The sequence below is a fragment of the Ciconia boyciana genome, chromosome 22 (assembly GCF_034638445.1).
Source record: "Ciconia boyciana chromosome 22, ASM3463844v1, whole genome shotgun sequence".
NCBI classification, from domain to species: domain Eukaryota; kingdom Metazoa; phylum Chordata; class Aves; order Ciconiiformes; family Ciconiidae; genus Ciconia; species Ciconia boyciana.
The window spans coordinates 1,602,233-1,623,207 of record NC_132955.1 but is presented as its reverse complement, the minus strand read 5'-3'; the positions used below and the strand labels follow the sequence as shown (position 1 = coordinate 1,623,207).

The window sequence follows — 20,975 nt, the reverse complement described above, 5'->3', positions numbered from 1 at the left end:
TGGCGGGCAGGGAAAGGCCAGCCGTGCCCTGCGCCGGGGCCAAGGGGGTCCTGCCTGCGCCGTCGCGTTGCCCCACGCATCCCCACGGGGGACGCGGCCCGGGGCAGGGGGTGCCACCCCGGGGTGGCGAGTCCCCAGCGGGCACACGGGGCTGAGCGTGGCCAGACGTACACGGGGTGACACACGTGTCCCCGGCCCTTGGCACCCTCCTGTCCCCGTGGTGCCAGCGACACGTCCCAAAATAGCCTCGGCGGGGCCATATAAGCGTGGCGGGCGGGCGGGGGGGCAGCGGCGAGATGCTGGTGCCCAGCGCGGTGGTGCGCAGCGGGGGGCTGCTCTCGGGTGCCCGCCTGGGCTGCCGTGTGCGGGAGGAGGACGTGGGGCGGCGTGAGACCTTCAGTGCCGAGTGGCTGGACCTGGAGCTCAGCACCCGGCCTGAGGAGGGGTGAGGGGCACCCTTGCTGCCGGCGGCGGGGGGAGCTTGGGGTGCTGGGGCCACAGCAGGGCACTGGGTGCTTGAGGGGTTCCAAGGGCTGTGGGGTTTCCGTAGGGTCTTGGGGCCATGGGGGGGGGGGGGAGTGTGTCGAAGGGTCCTGATGGGGCCATGGGGGATGTGGGGGGGATGCAGGGGTCTCGGGGTCCCCATGGGGCTGTGGGGGGTCCAAGGGTCCCTGTGGGGTCATGGGAACTCCGGGGGGTGTCTAAGGGGGACTGGGAGGGTCTCGGGGAGTCCTGTGGGGAGATTGGGGGGGGGGGGTGCGTGTGTCTCTTCACGGGGCTGGGGAAGGCTGGGCATCCATGTGGGGCCATGAGGGACGGGGACGGGGGGTCTCCAGGGGTGCCCATGGGGTGGGGCTGTGCAGGTCCTGGAGGGTCCTCAAGGGTCCCCACAGGGCTGGGGAGGCCATGGGGAGCTCCAGAGTGCCAGTGGGGACAAGGGGTGGGTGGTCCCCAAGGGTGGGGTGGGACATGGGGTCTCCAGGGGTCCCCACGGGGTGGGGGCGGCCCCAGTGAGACAGAGCAGGACGCAGGGGTCCCCATGGGGTGGGGTGGGACATGGGGTCTCCAGGGGTCCCCACGGGGTGGGGGCAGCCCCAGCGAGGCAGAGCAGGACGCGGGGGTCCCCATGGGGTGGGGTGGGACATGGGGGTCTCCAGGGGTCCCCACGGGGTGGGGGCGGCTCCAGTGAGGCAGAGCAGGACACGGGAGTCCCCATGGGGTGGGGTGGGACATGGGGGTGTCCAGGGGTCCCCACGGGGTGGGGGCGGCCCCAGTGAGACAGAGCAGGACACGGGGGTCCCCATGGGGTGCTGGGGCCCCGCTCCGGCCCTGACGAGTGCCCCGTGCCCAGGTGGTGCCGGCGGGAGGTGGACGAGCAGCACCGGGAGACGCTGGAGCATCGCGGGGAGACGCGGGTGCTGGAGCAGCGCTCGCCCTGGGGGCTGCTGCGGGTCGGGTTCCTGGGGCAGCCCCTGACCCAGCACCTCCTGCCCTACGCCCGCACCCTGCCCCTGCCCCTCTTCGCCCCCCCGGACCTCCGCGCGGCCAAGCCGGGGGTCCGCCGCACGCTCTCCCGCTCCCTCTCCCACGAGGCCCAGAGGGGCTGAGGGTGGCAGCGGGGCTGGGTTGGGGGGTCGTGGTGGGGGGCAGGAGGCTGATGCTGGGGGGCGGCGGGGGGGCCCGCATGCCTGGGTCCGCTCAGCCGCCCCGAAGAAGGTGGGGGCAGGTGGGGGTGGGCTCCCGCTCGCTTGGGACCCCATCCCACAGTGGGTGTCGCGGAGGCCGGCGGGGACGGGGCGCCCACGGTTCGGGGGGCTCCCACGGTTCGGGGGGCTCCCGGCAGCACGGGGCGCGACTCAGTTTCCCTGGCAAAGAGAAGGGGGTGCAAGGATGGGGAGCGCTGAAACTCGTCTGGGGCCAAACGGGTCCCCGGGGGGGCTGCGGCGGGGTGGGGGGCTGCGGCGGGTCGTTCCGCGGGGTTGTACAAACGGTGGTCTTTGTACGGCAATAAAATGCCCAGCCTGACCCGGTGGAATAATTTCGGGGAGCGGGGACAAGATTTGCCGGTGGCAATTTCGGGGACCCCATGGGTCGGTGTGGGGAGGGAGGCAGGGTTTAGGGGGAGAGGGACCCTGCTGGGAAATGGGGGAAACTGGGGCACAGCGCTGCCAGCAGCTGGAGACCTGGAGGGACTCAGGCGTCCTGCAGGGTCCCAGGTTTTGGGGGGGTTGGGGGGGGGGCTAACCTTCTGCTTATATAAATGCCCCCCCCCCCCCATCGCCAGCCCAGCCGGTGCCAGAGTCCAGGATGGCCCCAGCGCCAGCACCCAGATTAGCTGTTCCCGCCTGGCCGGATCCTGCTGTCCCTGGGCCACCGCCAGTCCCTGTCCCCTCCCTGTCCCCATCCCGGCCCCTTCCTCCCCATGAGCCGCCTGTCCCCGACACCTTTGTCCACCTACAGCTCCAGCACAGACAGGATTTGGGAGCTTTAAACTGCCCCCCATCCCTCTCCCCATAAGCGGGTCCCATCCTGCCCCTTATTCCAGGGTGCTGGGCACACTGGGAGTACTGGGAGCTGGCAGGGTTGGTGGTGCCGACTCCTGCCGGGGGCTGGGCTGAGGTCCAGCACACTCAGCTCACTGGTGATGGAGGCATCAGGGAGAGCTCAGATGGGCCCCATCCCCGTCCCAGCCCCATCCCCGTCCCAATCCCAATCCCAATCCCATCCCCGTCCCCATCCCAATCCCAATCCCAATCCAATCCCTTCCCATCCCCATCCCATGGGCAGACCCGGTGCTGGGGCAGCACATTGGGGAGGGGGAGTCACGGCCAGGACCCCCACATCTCGGGGGGGCAAAAGCTCCCAGGGACTGGAGCCAGGATTCCCAGTTCAGGGAAGGCAGAACATTATTGCTCAGCACAGGGCCGGATCCGGCAGCGCCGGCGCCCAGCCTCGTCCCCCGGCCCTGGGGCGCTGGCGCTAACCTGGTTATCCACGATGGATGGCCGCCATCACCTCCACGCCAGGCAGGGCCATCGCTCACCACGGCCCCCCCAGCCTGGCCGGGGATATAAGGCGGGTTTGGGGGCGGGCGGGCGATGTCACCGCAGCCCCTCGCCATGAGCAGCCTGGCCGCCCTCCGGGAGGGCTACGAGCGCTTCGACCCCCGCGCCTACCTGCAGAACAACTACCTGCCCCCCCGGGCCGACTTCTCCTCCGAGGAGTTCGTGGTGCCCTGGAAGCTGCGATGCCTGGCCGAGACCTTCGCCAGCGGTGAGGGGTGCCGGGGAAACCGAGGGGTGGGGAAAACTTGCAGCGGGGTGGGGAAACTGAGGCACGGGGTGGGAGAGCACCTTGGCACCCACCCTGCCTGCTCCTCACCCATCTCCCTGCTCCCCAGCCCCCTCCCAGGGTGGGACCCACTCGGTTGCGCCCATTTCCCCACTGGTGCCTGGCTCGGTGTGGGACCCCCCCTCTGTGTCCCGCGCCCCCTCCCAGGTGAGATCCGCGGGCGCACGCTGATCGATGTGGGCTCGGGCCCCACCATCTACCAGCTGCTGAGCGCCTGCGACCACTTCGAGGAGATCGTGGCCACCGACTACCTGGCGGTGAACCGGGAAGAGCTGGGGCGCTGGGCGCGGGGGGAGCCCGGCACCTTCGACTGGAGCCCCTTCATCCAGCACGTCTGCAAGATCGAGGGACGCGGGTAGGGCTGCGGGGGGGCCGGGGGAGCAGAGGGGACCCTGGGCGGTGGGTGACCCAGCGATGGCGGGATCCCTGCAGGACCGTGTCCCCAAATCCCGTGGGATGACAGCCCCACGTCCCTGCGGATGCTGGGCTGGTCCCTGCAGGACCGCGTCCCCAGATCCCGTGGGATGACAGCCCCACATCCCCACAGACACTGGGCTGATCACCACAGGATCACGTCCCCAGATCCCATGGGATCACAGCCCCATGGCCTTGCGCACGTTGGGTTTGGCCCCTGCAGGATCCCCCCCCGCCACGCCCAGGGGGTCCACCGCGTCCCCGCCGACACCCACCTCCCCGCAGGGAGCCCTGGCAGGAGAAGGAACGCCGGCTGCGGGGTCGGCTGCGCCGCATCCTGCCCATCGACGTCCACCGGCCGGACCCCCTGGGCACCCCGCTGCGCCCACCGGCCGATGCCCTGCTCTCCGCCTTCTGCCTGGAGGCCGTCAGCCCCGACCTGGCCACCTTCACCCGGGCGCTGGCACACGTGGGCTCGCTGCTGCGCCCGGGGGGCCACGCGCTGCTGCTGGGGGCCCTGGGGGAGTCCTTCTACCTGGCCGGGGCCGCCCGCCTGCCCGTGGTACCGCTGGCGGAGGACGACGTCCGTGCCGCGCTGGCCGGCGCCGGCTTCGCCCTCCGCGACTTCCGCTCCTACGCCATGCCGCCCGCCCTCCGCACCGGCGTGGACGACGTCGACGGCGTCTTCTTCGCCCACGCGCAGAAGCCACCGGAGGCCTGAGGGACCCCCTGGGGGGGGGGGGAACACCTGCCCCCCCCCATCACCCCCAAAGCCAGATTTCATGCCCCCGACCCCCGCTGCTCCGGCCCCGGTGCTCCCCGCGCTGCCCCCAATAAAGCCCGAGCTGCACGGCACGGCCTGGCATCGCTCGGGGCTGTGGGGAGAGGGGGTGTCCGTGGGGAGAGAGGGTGTCCGTGGGGAGAGGGGCACCCATAGATCCTGGGGGGGTCAGGGACATGGCGGGGGGGGGGAGGAAGAGGGGAAGCTACGATGGGGGCTCAGGACAGGGTGAGGATGGGGCGTGCAAGGGGCTGGGTACGGGGTGCACGGCCGGGGGATACGGGGCACACGGAGGGGTTTGGGGGGCACAGGGGGCAGGCATGGGGCAAGAGCGAGGTGGGAAATGGGGGGGACAGGGCAGATATGGGGTGCACCATGGGGTGACAGCAAGGGGAATGGAGCAGGGATGGCATGGCAGGGCGGACACGGGGTGCAAGGTGGGGCTGGCAACGGGGGGGGGTCGATGGGGCAGGGAGGGGGCGCAGGGGGCGAGAGCGAGGCACGGCAGAGGTCGAACTCAGCTTTATTCACATCCCGCAACGTACTCGGGGAGGGGGGGCCGCACCCCTGGGGGGTGGGCTGCACCCCTGGGGGGGCACAGCTCTTCTGGCAGAGGGGGGAAGCCACCCCCAGCCCCAAGGCACCGCTCCAGCCCCACACATCACCCCCCCCCCCCACAAAAGCCAGCCAGCGGGTCCGAGCAAGACGCCCCCCCACCATGCACACACAGGGACCCCCCCCGGCCGCCCACATCCCCCCCCGCCCCAGCACCGCGGGCCCCAGCAGCCATTGCCACCTCGCGGCTGCCGGGCTCCACGGCAGGGAGGGCCCCCGGGCTCAGCACCGGCAGCCGGGGGTGGGGGTCCGGGGGGGGGAGGCTCGGCTGCTCTTGACCCCTGTGCAAGCAGCAGCAGGGGTGCCCAGCCCCTGCACCCCGGGGAGGGGAGATGGGGGGTGCAGGGGGGGTGTGGGGGTGTGGAGAGAAAAGCAAACCTCAGAAGGCAACCGAAGGAAGGAGCCCGTGGCCGGGGGGCCGGGGATTCACTTGGCACAGGGCAGGACCCCGGGGGGGGGCACGCAGGGCCGTGGTCGTCCCCCCCCGGCAGCTCTAGTCCGCTTTGAAGAGGTCGGAGTTGGCCTTCAGGAGGTAGAGGCTGTCGTCCACCAGGAAACTGCGGAGAGGAAGGGGGAGATGTGGGGGCTGCGGGGGGGGCCCCGGTTCCTCCTCTGGGGAAGCCCCTCGGGCTGCCAGGGAAGGTGGGGGATCCCTAAACCCCCCCAGCTGAGCACTGACAGAGCCGGGGGCTCCCGGGGAGCAGCAGCGGGGTCCCTCCAGCACCCCGTGGGCAAGAAGGAGGCCCCCAGCACCCCTATTTCAAGAGGGGGGGGCATTGTGCATCCCACGGGCAAGAAGGGGGCCCCAGCACCCCAGTTTCAAGAGGGGGGGGCACTGAGAATCCCGTGGACAAAAGGGGGGGCCCTTAGCACCTCAGTTTCAATAGAGGGGCACCCAGCACCCTGTGGGCAAAAGCGGGGTGCCTCGCACCTCAGTTTCAAGGGTGGGAGTCCCAGCACCCCATGGGAAGCAGAGGGGCCTCCAGCACCCCGGTTTTAAGAGAGGGGCACTCAGCACCCCGTGGGAAAGACCCCAGCACCCATATTTTAAGAGGGGGGGCCCCCCCCAGCACCCTGCAGGGAGGGGGTGGCGGGGAGGGGGGGGCACTGACCTGTAGAAGAGGACGTTGAGGGGGATGGTGCCGATGTGCCAGAGCGCGTGGGCGTCCAGCACCCAGAAAAGGGGGGGGAAGTCGAGGAGCTCCAGCAGCGCCAGCGCCTGCAGCAGCAGCACCACGGCCGCGCACTTCCAGACGTGGGGCAGGCGCGGGCGGTTCCGCAGGCACCACCGCAGCCACCACGCCAGGTTGAGGAGCCCTGGGGAGGGGCAGGGGGGACACACACACAGGGAGAGGGGAGCACTTGCCCTGCGGGCGCGGGCACGGGGTGTGTGTGTGTCCCCCCCAACCCAGCTCCGGCACCCCTGGTCCCATCCTCACCGATCGCCGCGTTCGCAGCCATGTTGTAGCCGTAGTCGAAGCGGACGAGGGTCAGGTAGGAGATGTGGCAGGCGAGGAAGAGGAGGAGGAAGGCCCTAAAGATGCTGATTAAGGCTGGCCGCTGCAGCCCCACCGTCCTGAGGGGAGGGGAGGGCGAGGAGGAGGAGGAAGGGGTCGCTCACAGCCCCGGGGACCGGCCATTGCCGGTGTCCCCAGTGCCCTGCCCCACGGCTCGGTGCCCCACGGCGCTGGCGGGGCTCACCTGACGCAGCACAGGTACACGGAGTGCAGGACGACGGCCGAAGCGCAGAAATAGTCCAGTTTCTGCGGGATCGGGGCTGGGTGAGCCCTGCCGGCAGCTCGAGGAGGGCCGGGGCACAGAGCGTCCGTCCCTCCCCCCCCGCCCCGAGCAGGGCTGAGCGACAGGACCCCAGCACAGGTTTGGGGACAGAGGGTGACGAACCCGCGGTCACCCCGGCTCTGGGGGTGCCGCTCACCTCCGTCACAGCCGTGTCCCTCGTGTGGAAAACGGTGGACCAGAACCAGGCGTTTAAGGAGACCTGCGGGAGAGGCGGCGTGAGAGGCAGAAACCCGGAGCGGGGAGGTGGGGGGGGGAGAAGCTGAGCGGTCCCCGCTGCCAGCTAAGTGCCAGCTCCCCGGCTGGGTCACGTTCCCCCTCAGCAGCTCGTCAGGCTCATTAGGGAAGACGAGTGCCCCTAAAATTGGATGCGGAGGAGCCGGCGGCCGGGGCAGCGGCAGCAGCCGGAGCTGTGCGGGGTTTGCTGATCAGCTGGTTATCGAAAAACCCTCGAGACTCCGCGCTTTGGCAGAGGACGCCCGGGAAGCGCTGCCGGCCCGGTGCCGCTCTGCCAGCACGGGCTGTGCCCCCCCAAAGCCGCCCCCACCCCATCATCCTGGGGGTCCCTCGCGATGAGGGGAGACCACAGGGGCTGCAAGACGACCCCCAGACGGAGCGGCGAGGACGTGGGGCACGGCACGGCCCCCCAGGGAGGGGGAGGGGGGGGCAGGGCTCACCCAGGCGAAGGCGACGCAGGTGGGGTACATGGGGGAGGCCGGGGGGACGGCGGCTTTGTAGCGCAGCAGCATGACGAAGCTGGCCAGGCCGTTGAGGAAGGAGGCGAAGGCGGAGGCCGGCTCCTGGAAGAACAGGAACCGCGAGAAGGGCCACTGCAACGGAGAACGGCGGCGTCAGCGGGCAAAGGGGGACCCCTCCGGCCCCCCCCCCGCCCCCCCCGACTCCCCCCGCTCACCTTGCCGTGGAACTGGGGCACCCTGTGGCCGCCCTGGACGTAGAACCGCACCGTCAGCCACATGCACTCGTATTTGCAGTCGTCGCGGCAGGTCCAGCCTGCAGGCGAGGGGGGCGAAGCGGCGGGAGGGGGCTGCAGCCCTGCCCTGGCTGCTGAGTCCCTTCCCAGTCCCTCCCAGTATGGACCATCAGGCTGCACGGTCAGACCACGACAAGCGCCAGGAGTCCCAGGACCCAGCTTGGGTTGGGGGGAGGGGGGCCCGGGGGGCGGGGGTTCACCCTGCGCGGCTGGGGGACCCCCGCTGTGCTGGGCGCAGGCACGGCACCCGGGTCCTCCCCGAGGGGCTCCCAGCACCATGGGCCCAGCAACCCCCAGTACGGCCCGGTGTCCCCCCAGATGGTCCAGTGACCCCCAAAATGGCCCAAGAGAGGCCAGCACCTCCCCCAGCCAAGTCCAGTGGCCCCTGGTACGGCCCAGTGTCCCCCCAAGAATGGCCCAGTGATCCCCAGCACGGCCCAGGACAGCCCAGTACCTCACTACACAGCCCACCACCTCCCAGCATGACCCCAGAATGGCCCAGTAGCCACCAGCGTGGCCCAGTGCCCACCAATATAGCCCGAGTGCCCCCCAACAGAGCCCCAGCACGGCCCAGTGACCCCCCCAGCACAGAACCAGCACGGCCCAGTGCCTCCCAGTACAGCCCAGCACCCCCCAGCCTGGCCGCAGCCGGCCCCAGTGCCTCCCAGCCCGGCCCAGCACGCCCCAGCCAGGCCACAGGACAGCCCAGTGCTCCCCAGTCCAGCCCCAGTACGGCCCAGTGCCTCCCAGTACGGCCCGACCCCAACCCCGCCCGCCCAGCAACCCGGCGCGGAGGCGTGGCCTCTGCGAGGGGGCGTGGCCTACGAGTAGGCGCGGCCCCCGAGGGGCGGGGCCTGCCAGCCTTGGGGGCGCGGCCCAGCCCGACAGCCAATGGGCGCGGGGAGGGGCGGTACCTGTCAGGCCCATGTAGAGCGGCTGGCGGGCGCGGAAGTGCCGCAGCGCCGCCCCCGAGCAGTTCTGCCGCTCGCAGCGGCCCAGGCACTCGCGGTACAGCGGCTCCCGGTCCCCCTGCGAGCCCCGAGCCGGGCCCGGCGCCGCCGCTGCCCCCAGCAGCAGCAGCAGCGCGGTCCGCGCCGCGCCGCCGGCCGCCATCGCCGCCCGGCCCACCCCGGAAACGGGGGCGGCGCGGGGCACCATGGGATATAGCGCCTCCGCCGGCCGCGGGGATGATGGGATACAGTCCCCCAGGGCGGGAGGCTCATGGGATATATCCCCCCGGCACCCTCCGCAGAGGCTCACGGGATATATCCCCCCACCCGGTCACGGCGCGTCGGGGGGCTGCTGGCCCCGGGGGGGGGTGCGGGGGCCCCGGCGGCCTGCGGGGCTCGGGGCCAGGCCAGGGCCTGGGGGCAGCGTGGCCCGGGCTGCCTCTGCCTCGGGGTGGGCTCTGCAGGCCCCGGCCATGCGGGACCCCGGGCGGGGGCCGCGGGGTGAGGACCCCCAGGCTGCCGCCCTCCCACGGGGTACCGATGGCTGGGGACGGGGGGGACGTGCTGCCCCCAGCCCCGCTGTGCCATCCCCCGGGGCGGCCGCTGTCCTGGCTTGGGGTGGCGGTGATGGGCCGGCTCCCCGCTCCCGTCCCCGTGGAGCCGTCACCCCTGGGCTGATGGGGGTCCCGGCCCCCCGGCACTGGGGGCCCCTTCTCCGGCCCAGCCGGGTGCCGCCTCCTCCCTTGGGGGCTGTGGGTGGCCACGGTGGCACGTGTGGAAGCAGGGGATGGGGTGGCCAAGGGGGACACGGCGGGAAGATGCGGGGATCCCGGCCGGGCCCCCGGCACGTGTGCTCCCGGCCGCGACGTCCCCTTCTGCCCGGCTGGGGGGGTCCAGGCGGGGCTGGGCACGTGTGGGGTCCCCGTCGCGGGCTGTGATGCTCCCAGGGGACCCCCTGTCCCCGTCCCTCCCAGGGGACCCCCTGTCCCCGTCCCTCCCCGAGCACCCAGGGCAGCAGAGAAAGGTGCACCGGTGGCTTGTGCCCAGGGTGGGGGACAAATGCCAGCTCTGGGCCACCTCACTGGGGACCCGTCGAATGCTGCTGGACTGTCCCCATGGCCTGGGCTGTCCCCGTACCCCAGGACCATCCCTGGGTGTCAGACCTGTCCCTCACACCCCCTGGGACTGTGTGTCCCCCCCCCGCCTCGGGGGCCATGACTGTCCCCCCTCCCTGCACCGGTGACAGTCACAGCCCCGCCGGGGCAGCTGAGGAGACGGGGACGGGGCTTGTCCCCCCCCCTCCAGGCGACCCCACGGCGAAGCCTCCACACCCACGCTCCCCCTCCCCCGCTGCAGCCGGTGCCGCCCCCGCCGGCACCGCAGCGGACCCCGGGGCGGGGGAAGCACCGGGGGTACCCGCACCGGGCGGTGTGCGCCGCAGCCGGGGCAGCCCCCAGCTCCCGGAGCGGGGGAGTCCCCGGTGCTCCCGGGGGATGGGGGTCCGGGACGGCGGGGGCGGCGGGAGCGCGCGCGGGGAGGGGGGGGGGGGAGGCGCGCCCTCGCCCGGGGCCGGGAGCGCGGCGCGGCCCCGCGAGGCGGAGCCCGGGAGCGGCGGGAGGCGGCGGCTCCGCACCGCAAACTTTCCCGGAGCGGCCGGGGGGGCCATGGGCCGCGGCCCGCGCTGAGCACCATGATCCCCGCCGGAGGCTGCCTCTGCGCCGGGCTCCTGCTCGCCGCCCTCTGCCCCGCCGCCGCCGCCGAAGGTGGGTCCGACCGGAGCGGGACCGCGGGACACCGGGGACGGGGACGGGGGGGGCGGGCACCGGCGATCGAGGGGACACCGGGGACCGGGAGGACACCGGGCCGCGGGAGTGGCCCCCCCGACGGCGGGACTTTGCGCAAAGTTTTGCACGGGAGCGACCGGCACCGAGGGGACCGGGGGGGCAGCGGGAGGGGACCGGGGTGGGGGGGGCACCAGGCTGAGGGTCCGGCGTGCCGGGGGCTGCTCGGTTGGAAGTGACGGGACCGCCCGTCCCGGTCCTTCCCCGATCCCCCCGGTGCCCCTCGGTCCCCCCCGGTTCTCCCCGCCGCGAGCAGCGCGTCCCCGGCGACCCCGCGCCGCGATCGCCCGCAGGGGCTGGGGGCCGGACTGGGCTGGACTGGGCTGGACTGGGAGGCGCTGGGCCGGAGGGGGCTGCCCGGCCCGCTGCGCCCCGGCCCCCCCCGAGCGGGACCGAGCCCCGGGAGGAGTTTGGGGGACCAGAGTGGGGACCCCCCCCCCCCGCGGCTGCAGCCGCTCCCACGGCTCCGGTAACACCGGGGGAAACGGGGACGGGGGGACCCCAACTTCCCGGAGCCGCGGGGAGGTTTCGGGGCGCAGGGCAGGGAGCCGCGGGGTGCTGGGGCAGGCACGGTGCCCCACGGAGCGGGTGGGTGGGTGGGTGGGTGCGTCCCCGTCGCTCCCATCCACATTCTCGACGTGCCGCACCCTGCCCAGCCCGGGAGAGCGGCCGGGGAGGGAGCGGGAGCAGCCTGGGCAGGAGCCCTGCCTGCGCTGCCTGTCCCGAGGCCTCGGCCGGGCACGCGGGGATGGGGCTGGCAGGGGACGGGGACAGCAGAGTGACAGGGCTGGTGGCCCTAAGGTGGGCAATCAGCAGCCCCAAAAGTGACCGGGAGGGTTTGACCCCGCTGCCTGCTCCGGGCCTGCGTGCTGCCTGCGTGCAGCCCGGTGTTGGGGGGCAGGTCCCGCGCCGGGGGGGTTTGGGAAGCAAATGCCCAGCGGGGCTGAGCTGGTGCAGGGTCGTGGGGCTGGGATGTGGGGACCCACTGGGTGCCCTCTGCTCCCAGCACCCCACGGCTCGCCCCGCTCAGAGGGTCTGTGCCGGGGGAGCTCCCGGCTCCGGGCTGGGGACGCAGCGGCGTGTCCCCGCAGCCCCAACCCCGTCCCTGGGGCTGGATCCGTGTCCTGGCCGGGAGGGGAAGACTCGGGGGGGCACGGGAGCCGGGGCAGCCCCACGGGCATGTGGCCGATGGGCTTTGCTGGATGCTTTGGCGGCCGCCTGCGGGCGGACGGGGCGATCCGCGGTGGCACTGCCCACCAGAGCAAGCCAGGCAGGGTGGCTCACCGGCTGCCCTTCCCGGTGCCCGGCCAGCGACCCGGAGGGGCAGGCAGGGCCAAAGCCCACGGGATGGAGCCCGGATCCCACCAGGATCTGGCCCTGCCGCTGCCACTCGCCCGTCCCGCCTGCCCTTCGCCCTGGGGAAGCCTGCGGCATCCTCTGCCTGCGCCACGGGACAGGTGGAGGGCAGACCTTGAGCTTTGGCCGCCCGCCGCGACGGCGCAGTTTCCTCCTGGGGGGGACGGGGGAACCCTCTGGTGGCACAGCTGAGGCCACCGCAGTGGGGTGAGAGCTGAACCCCAAATTCGGGGGGCTTCCCCCTCCCTGGCCGTGCCTGAGGGCAGTCTCCGTGGCTCGGTGGCCGCGGAGCAGGCGGAGGAGGCGGCTGCCAGCCTGGTTCCCCGGCCATGAGGCCGGTGTAGGCAGCTGCCCGCACCGGGGGCTGTCACTCAGCCGCGGCGCGGCCGGCAGCCCCCTCCAGCCGGGGACCTGGACGCCAAACCCCTGCCCTGGGCGGAGGGCGAGGCACGGCTGCCTGACCCCCGTGTGCCTCGGTGCCCCCCTGCCCCGTGCCCGGCTGGTGGCACCGGGGCCAACGCTGGGGCGGTGGCAGGGTCGGTGCTGGAGCCGTGCCGGGGTCAGCGTCGGAGCTGGGCCGGGGTCTGGTGTGGGGGTGGTCGTGCCGGCACGGTGGCGGGGTGCCGGGGGCCGCAGGCGCGCCGGGGCTGGGCCGTGCCTGCCAGCCCTGCGTCACCGCTGCTCCCCAAACACGCCCGACCTGAAAAGGCGGTTCCTGCCAGGAGCGGGCGGCTGGGGGCCCTGTGCCACCCGTGGCCGTGACTCACCCGCCCGGCCTGGGGCCCAGGGCGGGCTCCTGCACCCCCCCACCCTGCACCCCCGCCCGCCCCGACGCCCCGGGGATGGTCGCCTGGCCAGCAGCCCCCCGCGGGATGGGGCCGGCCGGGCTCCGGCAGCCGTCGCCGCTCAACAATCAGGTCTTGTCTTGGCGTGGCCCCCCCGCCGGCGTGGGCAGAGCATTCCTGCCCACGGCCCCCGCTCTGGCCCCCGGCACGGCACGGCCGAGGCTGCGGGTCCCAGCCTGGCTCCCGGCAGCACCCAACGCCCACCGTGGGCGCAAGGCGACGTCGGCCCCCGCCTGTCCCTCATGCGGGGCCGGGGCTGGGTGCCAACGCGGGAGCAGCTTTGCCACATGCCGGGGCGGGAGCCGGGGGAGCGGTGATCCAGGAAGCCCATCGGAAGCTGTTGGGAGCAGCCCCGGAGATAAACGGCTGCCACCGGATCCGCGGCATTTCCTGCGGAGGCCGGTGCCGCCGGTGGCTCGGTATCCCACAGGGGCGAGGATGGGCCGAGCGAGGGGACCCACTGAGCTCCCGCTCCGTCCCCACAGTCTGCACGGGGACCGACATGAAGCTGCTGCGTCCCTCCAGCCCCGAAAGCCACTACGAGACCCTGCGGCATCTCTACCAGGGCTGCCAGGTGGTCCAGGGCAACCTGGAGCTCACCTACCTGCCCCCCGACGCCGACACCACCTTCCTCAAGGTGTGCGGGGGGGGGGGGGAACACTCCGGGGGGGGCATGGCGGGGGTCCAGCCGGCCCCTCACCCCTGTCCCCCCGTCCCCAGGACATCAAGGAGGTGCAGGGCTACGTGCTGATCGCGGAGAACCAAGTGAGCCAGCTGGAGCTGCAGAGCCTGCGCATCATCCGGGGGACGCAGCTCTTCCAGGACCGTTACGCCCTGACCGTGGTGGGCAACGCCGGCCCCGCTGGCACGCCGGGGCTGCGCCAGCTCGGCATGCGGCACCTCACAGGTCGGGGACGCGTCCCCAGGGTGGGCACCCCTGGCGCAGGGTGCTTGGGGCTGCGGGTCGCTTCTCCTGGGAGCTGCCGGGTCCTGCCTGGGGTGGGTGCACGGGGCTGCTGGGGCTGCCGGTCCCCAAAAGTCCCTGCCTGGAGCTCCAGGTCCCTGCCTGGGACTGGGTGTCCCCATGGGGTGGCAGGTCCCCGTCCAGGACTGGGTGACACCACAGGGCTCCAGGTCCCTGCCTGGGACTGGGTGTCCCCGCGGGGTGGCAGGTGTCTGGCCAAGACAGGGTGTCCCCGTGGGGCCCCAGGTCCCTGCCCAGGGCGGGGAGTCCCCGTGGGGCTGCAAGACCACCCCATCCGCGTGGTGACCACCCCATCCGCGTGGTGACCACCCCCCCCGCCTGTCCCCACGCAGAGATCCTGAAGGGAGGGGTGCGCATCGAGAGGAACCCCCAGCTCTGCTTCCAGGAGACCATCCTCTGGTCCGACATCTTCCACCGGCACAACGAGCTCCGCGGCGAGACCCGTGTGGAGAGCACCCGCAGCCGCAGCTGTGAGCACCGGGACCCTGGCGGGGGGTGGGGGGTGGGTTGTACCCAGGGAGGGGGCCCGGGGGTTGCCGGCCCCCACGGCATCGCCCGCTCACGGCTTCTGCCGGTGCAGGTCCCGATTGCCGGGCGCTGTGTGCCGAGGGGCACTGCTGGGGCGAGGGGCCGCAGGACTGCCAGACGCGTGAGTACAGGGCCTGCAGCCAGCTCTGCCCCCCCCGGGACCCCAAAGCCCCTGACCTGCGAGCCCCTCCAAAATCCCTGGGGACCCCCTCCCTCTGCATGTCCCTGCCCCATTGACCCCTACTTGCCACCTAAATCCTGGCCCCAGAGACCCCCTGGACTTTCCACTTGTCCCCCCAGCTCCCCATAGGCTCCCCAGAATCCCTGCTCTGGAGACCCCACGTGTCCCCCCAAATCCCTGTCCCATTGACCCCTACTTGGCACCCAGATCCCTGCTCCAGAGACCCCTAAAATCCATGCCCTGGGAGCCACCGCTTACCCCCCCCCCCAAATCCCTGCCCTGGGGATCCCCACTACCCCCAGCTACTCATCCTGGGGACCCCCACATCCCCTGGGAGGGGGAGTTGTTGGGGTCCTCGTCCCCACCGCGTCTCTCTGCCCCCCACAGTGACCAACAGCATCTGCCATGGCTGCCCGCGCTGCAAGGGCACGAAGCCGACGGACTGCTGCCACGAGCAGTGTGCCGCCGGCTGCACCGGCCCCAAGCACTCCGACTGCCTGGTGCGCACCGGGGACGGGGGGGCACCGGGGACAGGGGGGGACGACACACACGCCGGGGTCTCACGCCGGCTGTCGTCACCCCCCTAGGCGTGCCTGAACTTCAACCGGAGCGGGATCTGCGAGCTGCACTGCCCCCCCCTCGTCATCTACAACTCGGACACCTTCGAGTCGGTGCCCAACCGCGACGGACGCTACACCTTCGGTGCCAGCTGCGTCAGCCAGTGTCCCTGTGAGTACCGTGCTGGTGGAGGGGGGGGTCCGGTGCCGAGCTGCCGCGGCCCTGACCCCCTGCCCCGCACCCCCCAGATAACTACCTCGCGACGGAGGTGGGGTCCTGCACCCTCGTGTGTCCCCAGAACAGCCAGGAGGTCACCGTCAACAACGTCCAGAAGTGTGAGAAGTGCAGCAAGCCCTGCCCGGAGGGTGAGCAGCCGCCCCCGGTGCCTGGGGGGGGACGACACACACTCTGAGGACCCCAGGGATGCGCAAGGGGTGATGGCCGTGCCCTGGGGGGGGTCCCTCCGTGGCCAGCGGGGCAGGAGCAGCGTTTTGTGGGGAGCGGGGGGTCCCAGCGGAGCACCCCAGCCCTGCTGTGCCCCCCGCAGTGTGCTACGGGCTGGGAGTGGATTTCCTCAAGGGCGTCCGCGCCGTCAACGCCTCCAACATCCAGCACTTCTCCGGCTGCACCAAGATCTTCGGCAGCCTGGCCTTCCTCCCCGAGACCTTCGCCGGGTAAGCGCCCCGGCCCCCCCGCACCGAGCCCGCAGGCGGCTGCCGGGACTCCCCCCCCCCTCCCGCCCCCCTCCAACGTTTCTCCCATCCCCGGCAGGGACCCCAGCACCAACACACCGCCCCTGGACCCCAAACTGCTGCGGATCTTTGAGAGCCTGGAGGAGCTGACAGGTGACAGCGGGGGGAGCCGGGGGCTGCGGACGAGGCGGGGGGGGACACGGGGTGGTGACGCTTGGCTCCCCACAGGCTTCCTCTACATCGCCGCCTGGCCGCCCGGCTTGCAGGACCTGGGTGTCTTCCAAAACCTGCGGGTCATCCGGGGCCGCGTGCTGCACAAGTGAGCCGGGCAGGGACATGGGGACACACGGGGACACGGGACGGGACGGTGCGTGTGGGGGGGTGGGAGGTCCACGCGCGCTCACCCTGCGGTGTCTCGGCAGCGGTGCCTACTCGCTGACGCTGCGGGACCTGGCGGTGCGGGCGCTGGGGCTCCGCGCCCTGCAGGAGATCAGCAGCGGGATGGTGCTCGTCCACCACAACCCCCAGCTCTGCTTCCTCCAGAAGGTGCCTTGGAGCAGCATCTTCCGCAATCCCCGCCAGCGCCTTTTCCAGACCCACAACAAGCCCCCCGAGCAGTGCGGTGAGCAGCACTCACGGGGGAGACGGGGCTCGGGGGGAGCGCCGGCGGACCCCCTGGTTGCTCACAGTCCCCCTCCTGCAGAGAGCGAGGGGCTGGTCTGCTTCCACCTCTGCGCCCACGGGCACTGCTGGGGCCCTGGCCCGACCCAGTGCGTCGCCTGCGAGCGGTTCCTGCGTGGCCAGGAGTGCGTCGCCTCCTGCAACCTCCTCGACGGGTAAGCGGCGAGCCCCGGGGACGGCGGGCAGAGCGTCGTTGTCGGCGGCGTCGTTCCCGCCCCCCCCCCCCGGGTCCGGGATTGCGGGGGGGTCCGGCATCCCTTCCCCGTGCCCACCCCGCGGTCCCTTCGCCCCGCAGAGCCGTCCGGGAGCACGCCAACGGGACGCGGTGCCTGCCCTGCCACCCCGAGTGCCAGCCCCAGAACGGCACCGAGACCTGCTTCGGATCGGTGAGGGTGGAGGGGACGTGGGGGGGTGAGGGGGGGGCAGGTCCGGATGCCTGGGTCCCTGCCCCCCCCCCCCCCCCCGCAGGAGGCCGACCAGTGCGTGGCTTGCGCCCATTACAAGGATGCGCAGCAGTGTGTGCGGCGCTGCCCCAGCGGGGTGAAGGCGGACGCCTCCTTCGTGCCCATCTGGAAGTACCCGGACGAAGATGGGGTCTGCCAGCTCTGCCCCACCAACTGCACCCACTCGTGAGTCGGAGGGGATCCAGCCAGGCATGGGCAGGGGGTCGTGGGGGGGCTGCTGACGAGGGGGGGCTGCTGCACGCTGTGTCCCCAGGTGCACGATCCGGGACGAGGACGGCTGTCCTGTGGACCAGAAGCCAAGGTAGAAACGCGGGTGCCCTGTGCCGCCCCGACTTCCACCCCTCTGGGTGCTGGGGGGCTCCTCCAGCTGGGACCCCCACCCTGTCACCATCGTCCCCTCCACCTCCCCGGTCACCTCCTGTCCCGCAGCCAGGTGACGTCCATCATCGCCGGCGTGGTGGGGGCTCTGCTGGTCGTCGTCCTCCTGCTCATCACCGTTGTCTGCGTCAAGCGCCGGCGGCAGCAGGAGCGGAAGCACACCATGCGGCGCCTGCTGCAGGAGACCGAGGTGGGGACGCTGGCACCTCTCCCGGGGGACACGGACCCCCGGTGCCGGGCCATGCCAGGAGCCCAGCCCCTCACTCATCTGCACCCTGCAGCTGGTGGAGCCGCTGACGCCCAGCGGGGCCCTCCCCAACCAGGCCCAGATGCGGATCCTCAAGGAGACGGAGCTCAAGAAAGTGAAAGTCTTGGGCTCCGGCGCTTTCGGCACCGTCTATAAGGTGAGGGGTGCGGGTTGCCCCCAGCGGGCTGGGACCCTCCCTGCTCCGCACCCCCTCACCGGTGTTCCCCCTCCCAGGGCATCTGGATCCCCGATGGGGAGAGCGTGAAGATCCCGGTGGCCATCAAGGTCTTGCGGGAGAACACGTCGCCCAAAGCCAACAAGGAGATCCTGGACGTGAGTGTGCCAGCGGTGCCGGTGGGCGAGCGGTGCCGGTGGGTGAGCGGTGCCGGCGGCAGCCCCCCCCCCAGCCTGACAGCCCCCCAACCCTGCCCGCAGGAGGCCTACGTGATGGCAGGGGTGGGCAGCCCCTACGTGTCCCGGCTGCTGGGCATCTGCCTGACCTCCACGGTGCAGCTGGTGACGCAGCTGATGCCTTACGGCTGCCTCCTGGACTACGTGCGGGAGAACAAGGACCGCATCGGCTCCCAGGACCTGCTCAACTGGTGTGTGCAGATCGCCAAGGTAGGATGGGGGGGGTCCGGGGGTCCTGGGGGGGAGGGAGGGGGGCCGGGGCCAGCTTGACGCACGCCGCCTCCAGGGGATGAGTTACCTGGAGGAGGTGCGGTTGGTGCACCGCGACCTGGCCGCTCGCAACGTCCTCGTCAAGAGCCCCAACCACGTCAAGATCACCGACTTCGGGCTGGCCCGGCTGCTCGACATCGACGAGACCGAGTACCACGCTGACGGCGGCAAGGTGGGGCTTGGGGATGCGGGGACGGAGAGATGGGGACCCCTCGGGGACAGCCAGACCCCCCCCCAGTCCTGCTCAACTCGCCGTTCTCGCTGTCCCAGGTCCCCATCAAGTGGATGGCGCTGGAATCCATCCTCCGCCGGCGCTTCACGCATCAGAGCGATGTCTGGAGCTACGGTATGTCGCGGTGGCCCCATCCCCGAGCTCGGTGCCGGGGGGGGGTGTGTGCAGGGGGGCCCGGGGCACCGCTCACCCCTGTCCCCGTCCCCCCAGGCGTCACCGTGTGGGAGCTGATGACCTTCGGGGCGAAGCCCTACGACGGGATCCCCGCCCGGGAGATCCCCGACCTGCTGGAGAAGGGCGAGAGGTTGCCGCAGCCGCCCATCTGCACCATCGACGTCTACATGATCATGGTGAAATGTACGGGGGGGGGACGACACACAAGGACACGGCACGGGGACAGGGCGGTGGTGGCACCTCGTTCCCGGCCCTGACGGCGCTCGGCTCTGCCCCAGGCTGGATGATCGACTCCGAGTGCCGGCCCAAGTTTCGGGAGCTGGTCACCGAGTTCTCCCGCATGGCCCGGGACCCCCAGCGCTTCGTGGTCATCCAGGTACGCGGGTCCCTGGGGGTCCTGTCCCCCCGCCAGAGCCCCGGTGCGGGCACTGACCGCTGCCCTCACCCCCAGAACGACATGGTCGGGCTGCCCAGCTCCATCGACAGCACCTTCTACCGGGCCCTGCTCGAGGAGGAGGACATGGACGACCTGGTGGACGCCGAGGAGTACCTGGTCCCTCACCAGGGCTTCTTCAGCGCCGAGACCTCCACCACCTACCGCAGCCGCATCTCCTCCACGCGGGTAGGTGGGCTTGGGGGGGGGGGGGGGGGCAGGCAGAGCCCCCCTTTCCTGGCAGAGGTGCGTGAGGTGACCCGGTGCCGGGGCAGCCCAGGGCAAGGCTGCGGCCACGGCTGTGCTGGGGGGGCGTGGGGTGCAAAGCCCCCCCCCCCCCACTGCCCAGGGTCCCTGTCTGCGGGCGCTGGGACTGGCTCCTTGGTGTTGGGCTGCAAGCGCCCGACTCCATGCCCTCTCCCGCACCCAGAGCGCGGCAGAGACCCCGGCCGACGTGGAGGAGGGTGAGGGCTTGGCCGCCTTCCCCTTCCCCCCCCAGGGCCTGGCGGAGGGGCCGGAGGGCCCCGTGCCGGAGGTGCCGGAGGGGGATGGAGGGGCCAAAGCAGCCCTGCAAAGCCCAGCGGTGCGGGAGCCCAGCACCCTGCCACGGTACAGCGAGGATCCCACCGGGCTGTCGGCCGAGGAGAGCGAGGGTCTGGACCCTGAGGGCTTCACCGCGCCGGCCCCCCGCACCACCATGCCAGGTAGGGAGGGGACGGGTGGGACCCTGCAGGAGGGGCGGGGGGCGCTGAGCGAGCACCCTCCCGGGGGGCTGCCCACCCACCCCATCTCCCCGCCTGGCCACGGTGGCCTCCAACGCGTCCCTCGTCCCCGCAGAGTACGTGAATCAGGCCGGGGAGCAGCGGTCCCCACCCCGGCACCCCTGCACGCCCCCGTCCCCACCGGACAAGCCCAAGGCGCACCAGGGTAAGAACGGGCTCATCAAGGAAGCCAAGCACCCCTTCCCGGGGCCCTTCGGCCACGCCGTGGAGAACCCCGAGTACCTGGCACCCCCCGGCCCGCCCGCCCCCGCTCCCTTCAGCCAGGCCTTCGACAACCCCTACTACTGGAACCAGGACCCCCCCAAGGCCAGCGGCCCCAAGGGCGGCCCCGGCACGACGCCCACGGCTGAGAACCCCGAGTACCTCGGCCTGGCCGGCCCCGACGACGCAGCCGCGTAGGGCTGGGCTGTGGAGAGACCCCCCCCCCATGCACACACACACTTCGCCGAGGCAGCTTGGGGAGGGACGGCACAGCGAGCCACGGACGCGGGGCCAGCGGCTGTCCCCTCTGCCTGGTGGCGTCCATGCCAACGCCACGGGGTGACACCGGCCACGGAGGGCTGGCAGAGCCCAGGACGCTGTGGGACAGCGCGGCAGCACGTGTGGGGACAGAGAGGGGTCACCCTTCGTGCCAGGTGTTGCTCTGGGCACCCCCCCCGCCCCCCAACCCCCGGAGCTGGGCACCGGCAGGGGTGACCCGCAAGCCACGCCGAGCTGGACGGTGACCAGGAGCAGCCCGGGGAGCTCAGCCCCGGCATGGCCCCGAGGACAGCCTGCCACCGTCACCCCAAAGGCTCCTCCGCCACCACCCACCTCTCCAGGGCTGTCCCGCTCTGGCTCATCCCGTGAACCTCGCCGCCACCGCCGCCACCCTCCCCGCCGGCGCCGCAGCCGCGCCGGGACACACGGACTTGCACTGAGAGCAGGCGGAGGCCGGGCCCGCATCCCGGCTCCTCCCGGATTCTTTTGAAGCCGACTGTATCGCACCGAGATGTATATTTCATAATTGTACATTGGT

The 20,975-nt window shown here is 72.2% G+C and overlaps 4 protein-coding genes across 10 annotated transcripts; 3 read left to right on the top strand and 1 right to left on the bottom strand.

Annotated features, from left to right (window-relative positions):
* The first annotated feature begins 296 nt into the window (after positions 1 to 296).
* On the top strand, positions 297 to 1,607 carry TCAP (titin-cap). The gene is made up of 2 exons (XM_072886150.1): positions 297 to 445; positions 1,352 to 1,607. Exons 1-2 carry the CDS (start codon positions 297 to 299, stop codon positions 1,605 to 1,607), a joined length of 405 nt encoding a protein of 134 aa, XP_072742251.1.
* A 1,512-nt stretch (positions 1,608 to 3,119) lies between these two features.
* Positions 3,120 to 4,486, top strand: PNMT (phenylethanolamine N-methyltransferase). Its single transcript, XM_072886191.1, has 3 exons — positions 3,120 to 3,273; positions 3,499 to 3,706; positions 4,051 to 4,486. Exons 1-3 carry the CDS (start codon positions 3,120 to 3,122, stop codon positions 4,484 to 4,486), a joined length of 798 nt encoding a protein of 265 aa, XP_072742292.1.
* A 699-nt stretch (positions 4,487 to 5,185) lies between these two features.
* PGAP3 (post-GPI attachment to proteins phospholipase 3) lies at positions 5,186 to 9,062 on the bottom strand. 6 transcript variants are annotated; one of them, XM_072885714.1, is made up of 8 exons: positions 8,864 to 9,062; positions 7,872 to 7,969; positions 7,636 to 7,758; positions 7,098 to 7,160; positions 6,863 to 6,924; positions 6,601 to 6,737; positions 6,274 to 6,478; positions 5,197 to 5,718 (listed from the first exon to the last, which is right to left on the bottom strand). In XM_072885714.1, exons 1-8 carry the CDS (start codon positions 9,060 to 9,062, stop codon positions 5,655 to 5,657), a joined length of 951 nt encoding a protein of 316 aa, XP_072741815.1. In that variant the 3' UTR covers positions 5,197 to 5,654. The 6 variants fall into 6 exon arrangements, with proteins under 6 accessions (XP_072741819.1, XP_072741818.1, XP_072741815.1 ...); XM_072885715.1 differs by having other exon boundaries at positions 5,198 to 5,718; positions 6,601 to 6,704; positions 7,636 to 7,788; XM_072885713.1 differs by having other exon boundaries at positions 5,199 to 5,718; positions 7,636 to 7,788.
* A 1,432-nt stretch (positions 9,063 to 10,494) lies between these two features.
* On the top strand, positions 10,495 to 20,968 carry ERBB2 (erb-b2 receptor tyrosine kinase 2). Of its 2 annotated transcripts, XM_072885803.1 has the most exons (27): positions 10,495 to 10,662; positions 13,427 to 13,578; positions 13,662 to 13,848; positions 14,259 to 14,396; positions 14,507 to 14,575; positions 15,023 to 15,135; positions 15,223 to 15,364; positions 15,442 to 15,558; positions 15,741 to 15,867; positions 15,965 to 16,038; positions 16,114 to 16,204; positions 16,308 to 16,507; positions 16,589 to 16,721; positions 16,862 to 16,952; positions 17,035 to 17,195; positions 17,284 to 17,331; positions 17,460 to 17,598; positions 17,690 to 17,812; positions 17,890 to 17,988; positions 18,091 to 18,276; positions 18,353 to 18,508; positions 18,607 to 18,682; positions 18,779 to 18,925; positions 19,021 to 19,118; positions 19,194 to 19,364; positions 19,606 to 19,879; positions 20,013 to 20,968. In XM_072885803.1, the coding sequence occupies exons 1-27, from the start codon at positions 10,590 to 10,592 to the stop codon at positions 20,354 to 20,356; spliced, it is 3,729 nt and encodes a 1,242-aa protein (XP_072741904.1). In that variant the 5' UTR covers positions 10,495 to 10,589; the 3' UTR covers positions 20,357 to 20,968. The 2 variants fall into 2 exon arrangements, with proteins under 2 accessions (XP_072741904.1, XP_072741905.1); XM_072885804.1 differs by lacking the exon at positions 14,507 to 14,575.
* Positions 20,969 to 20,975: the final 7 nt, after the last annotated feature.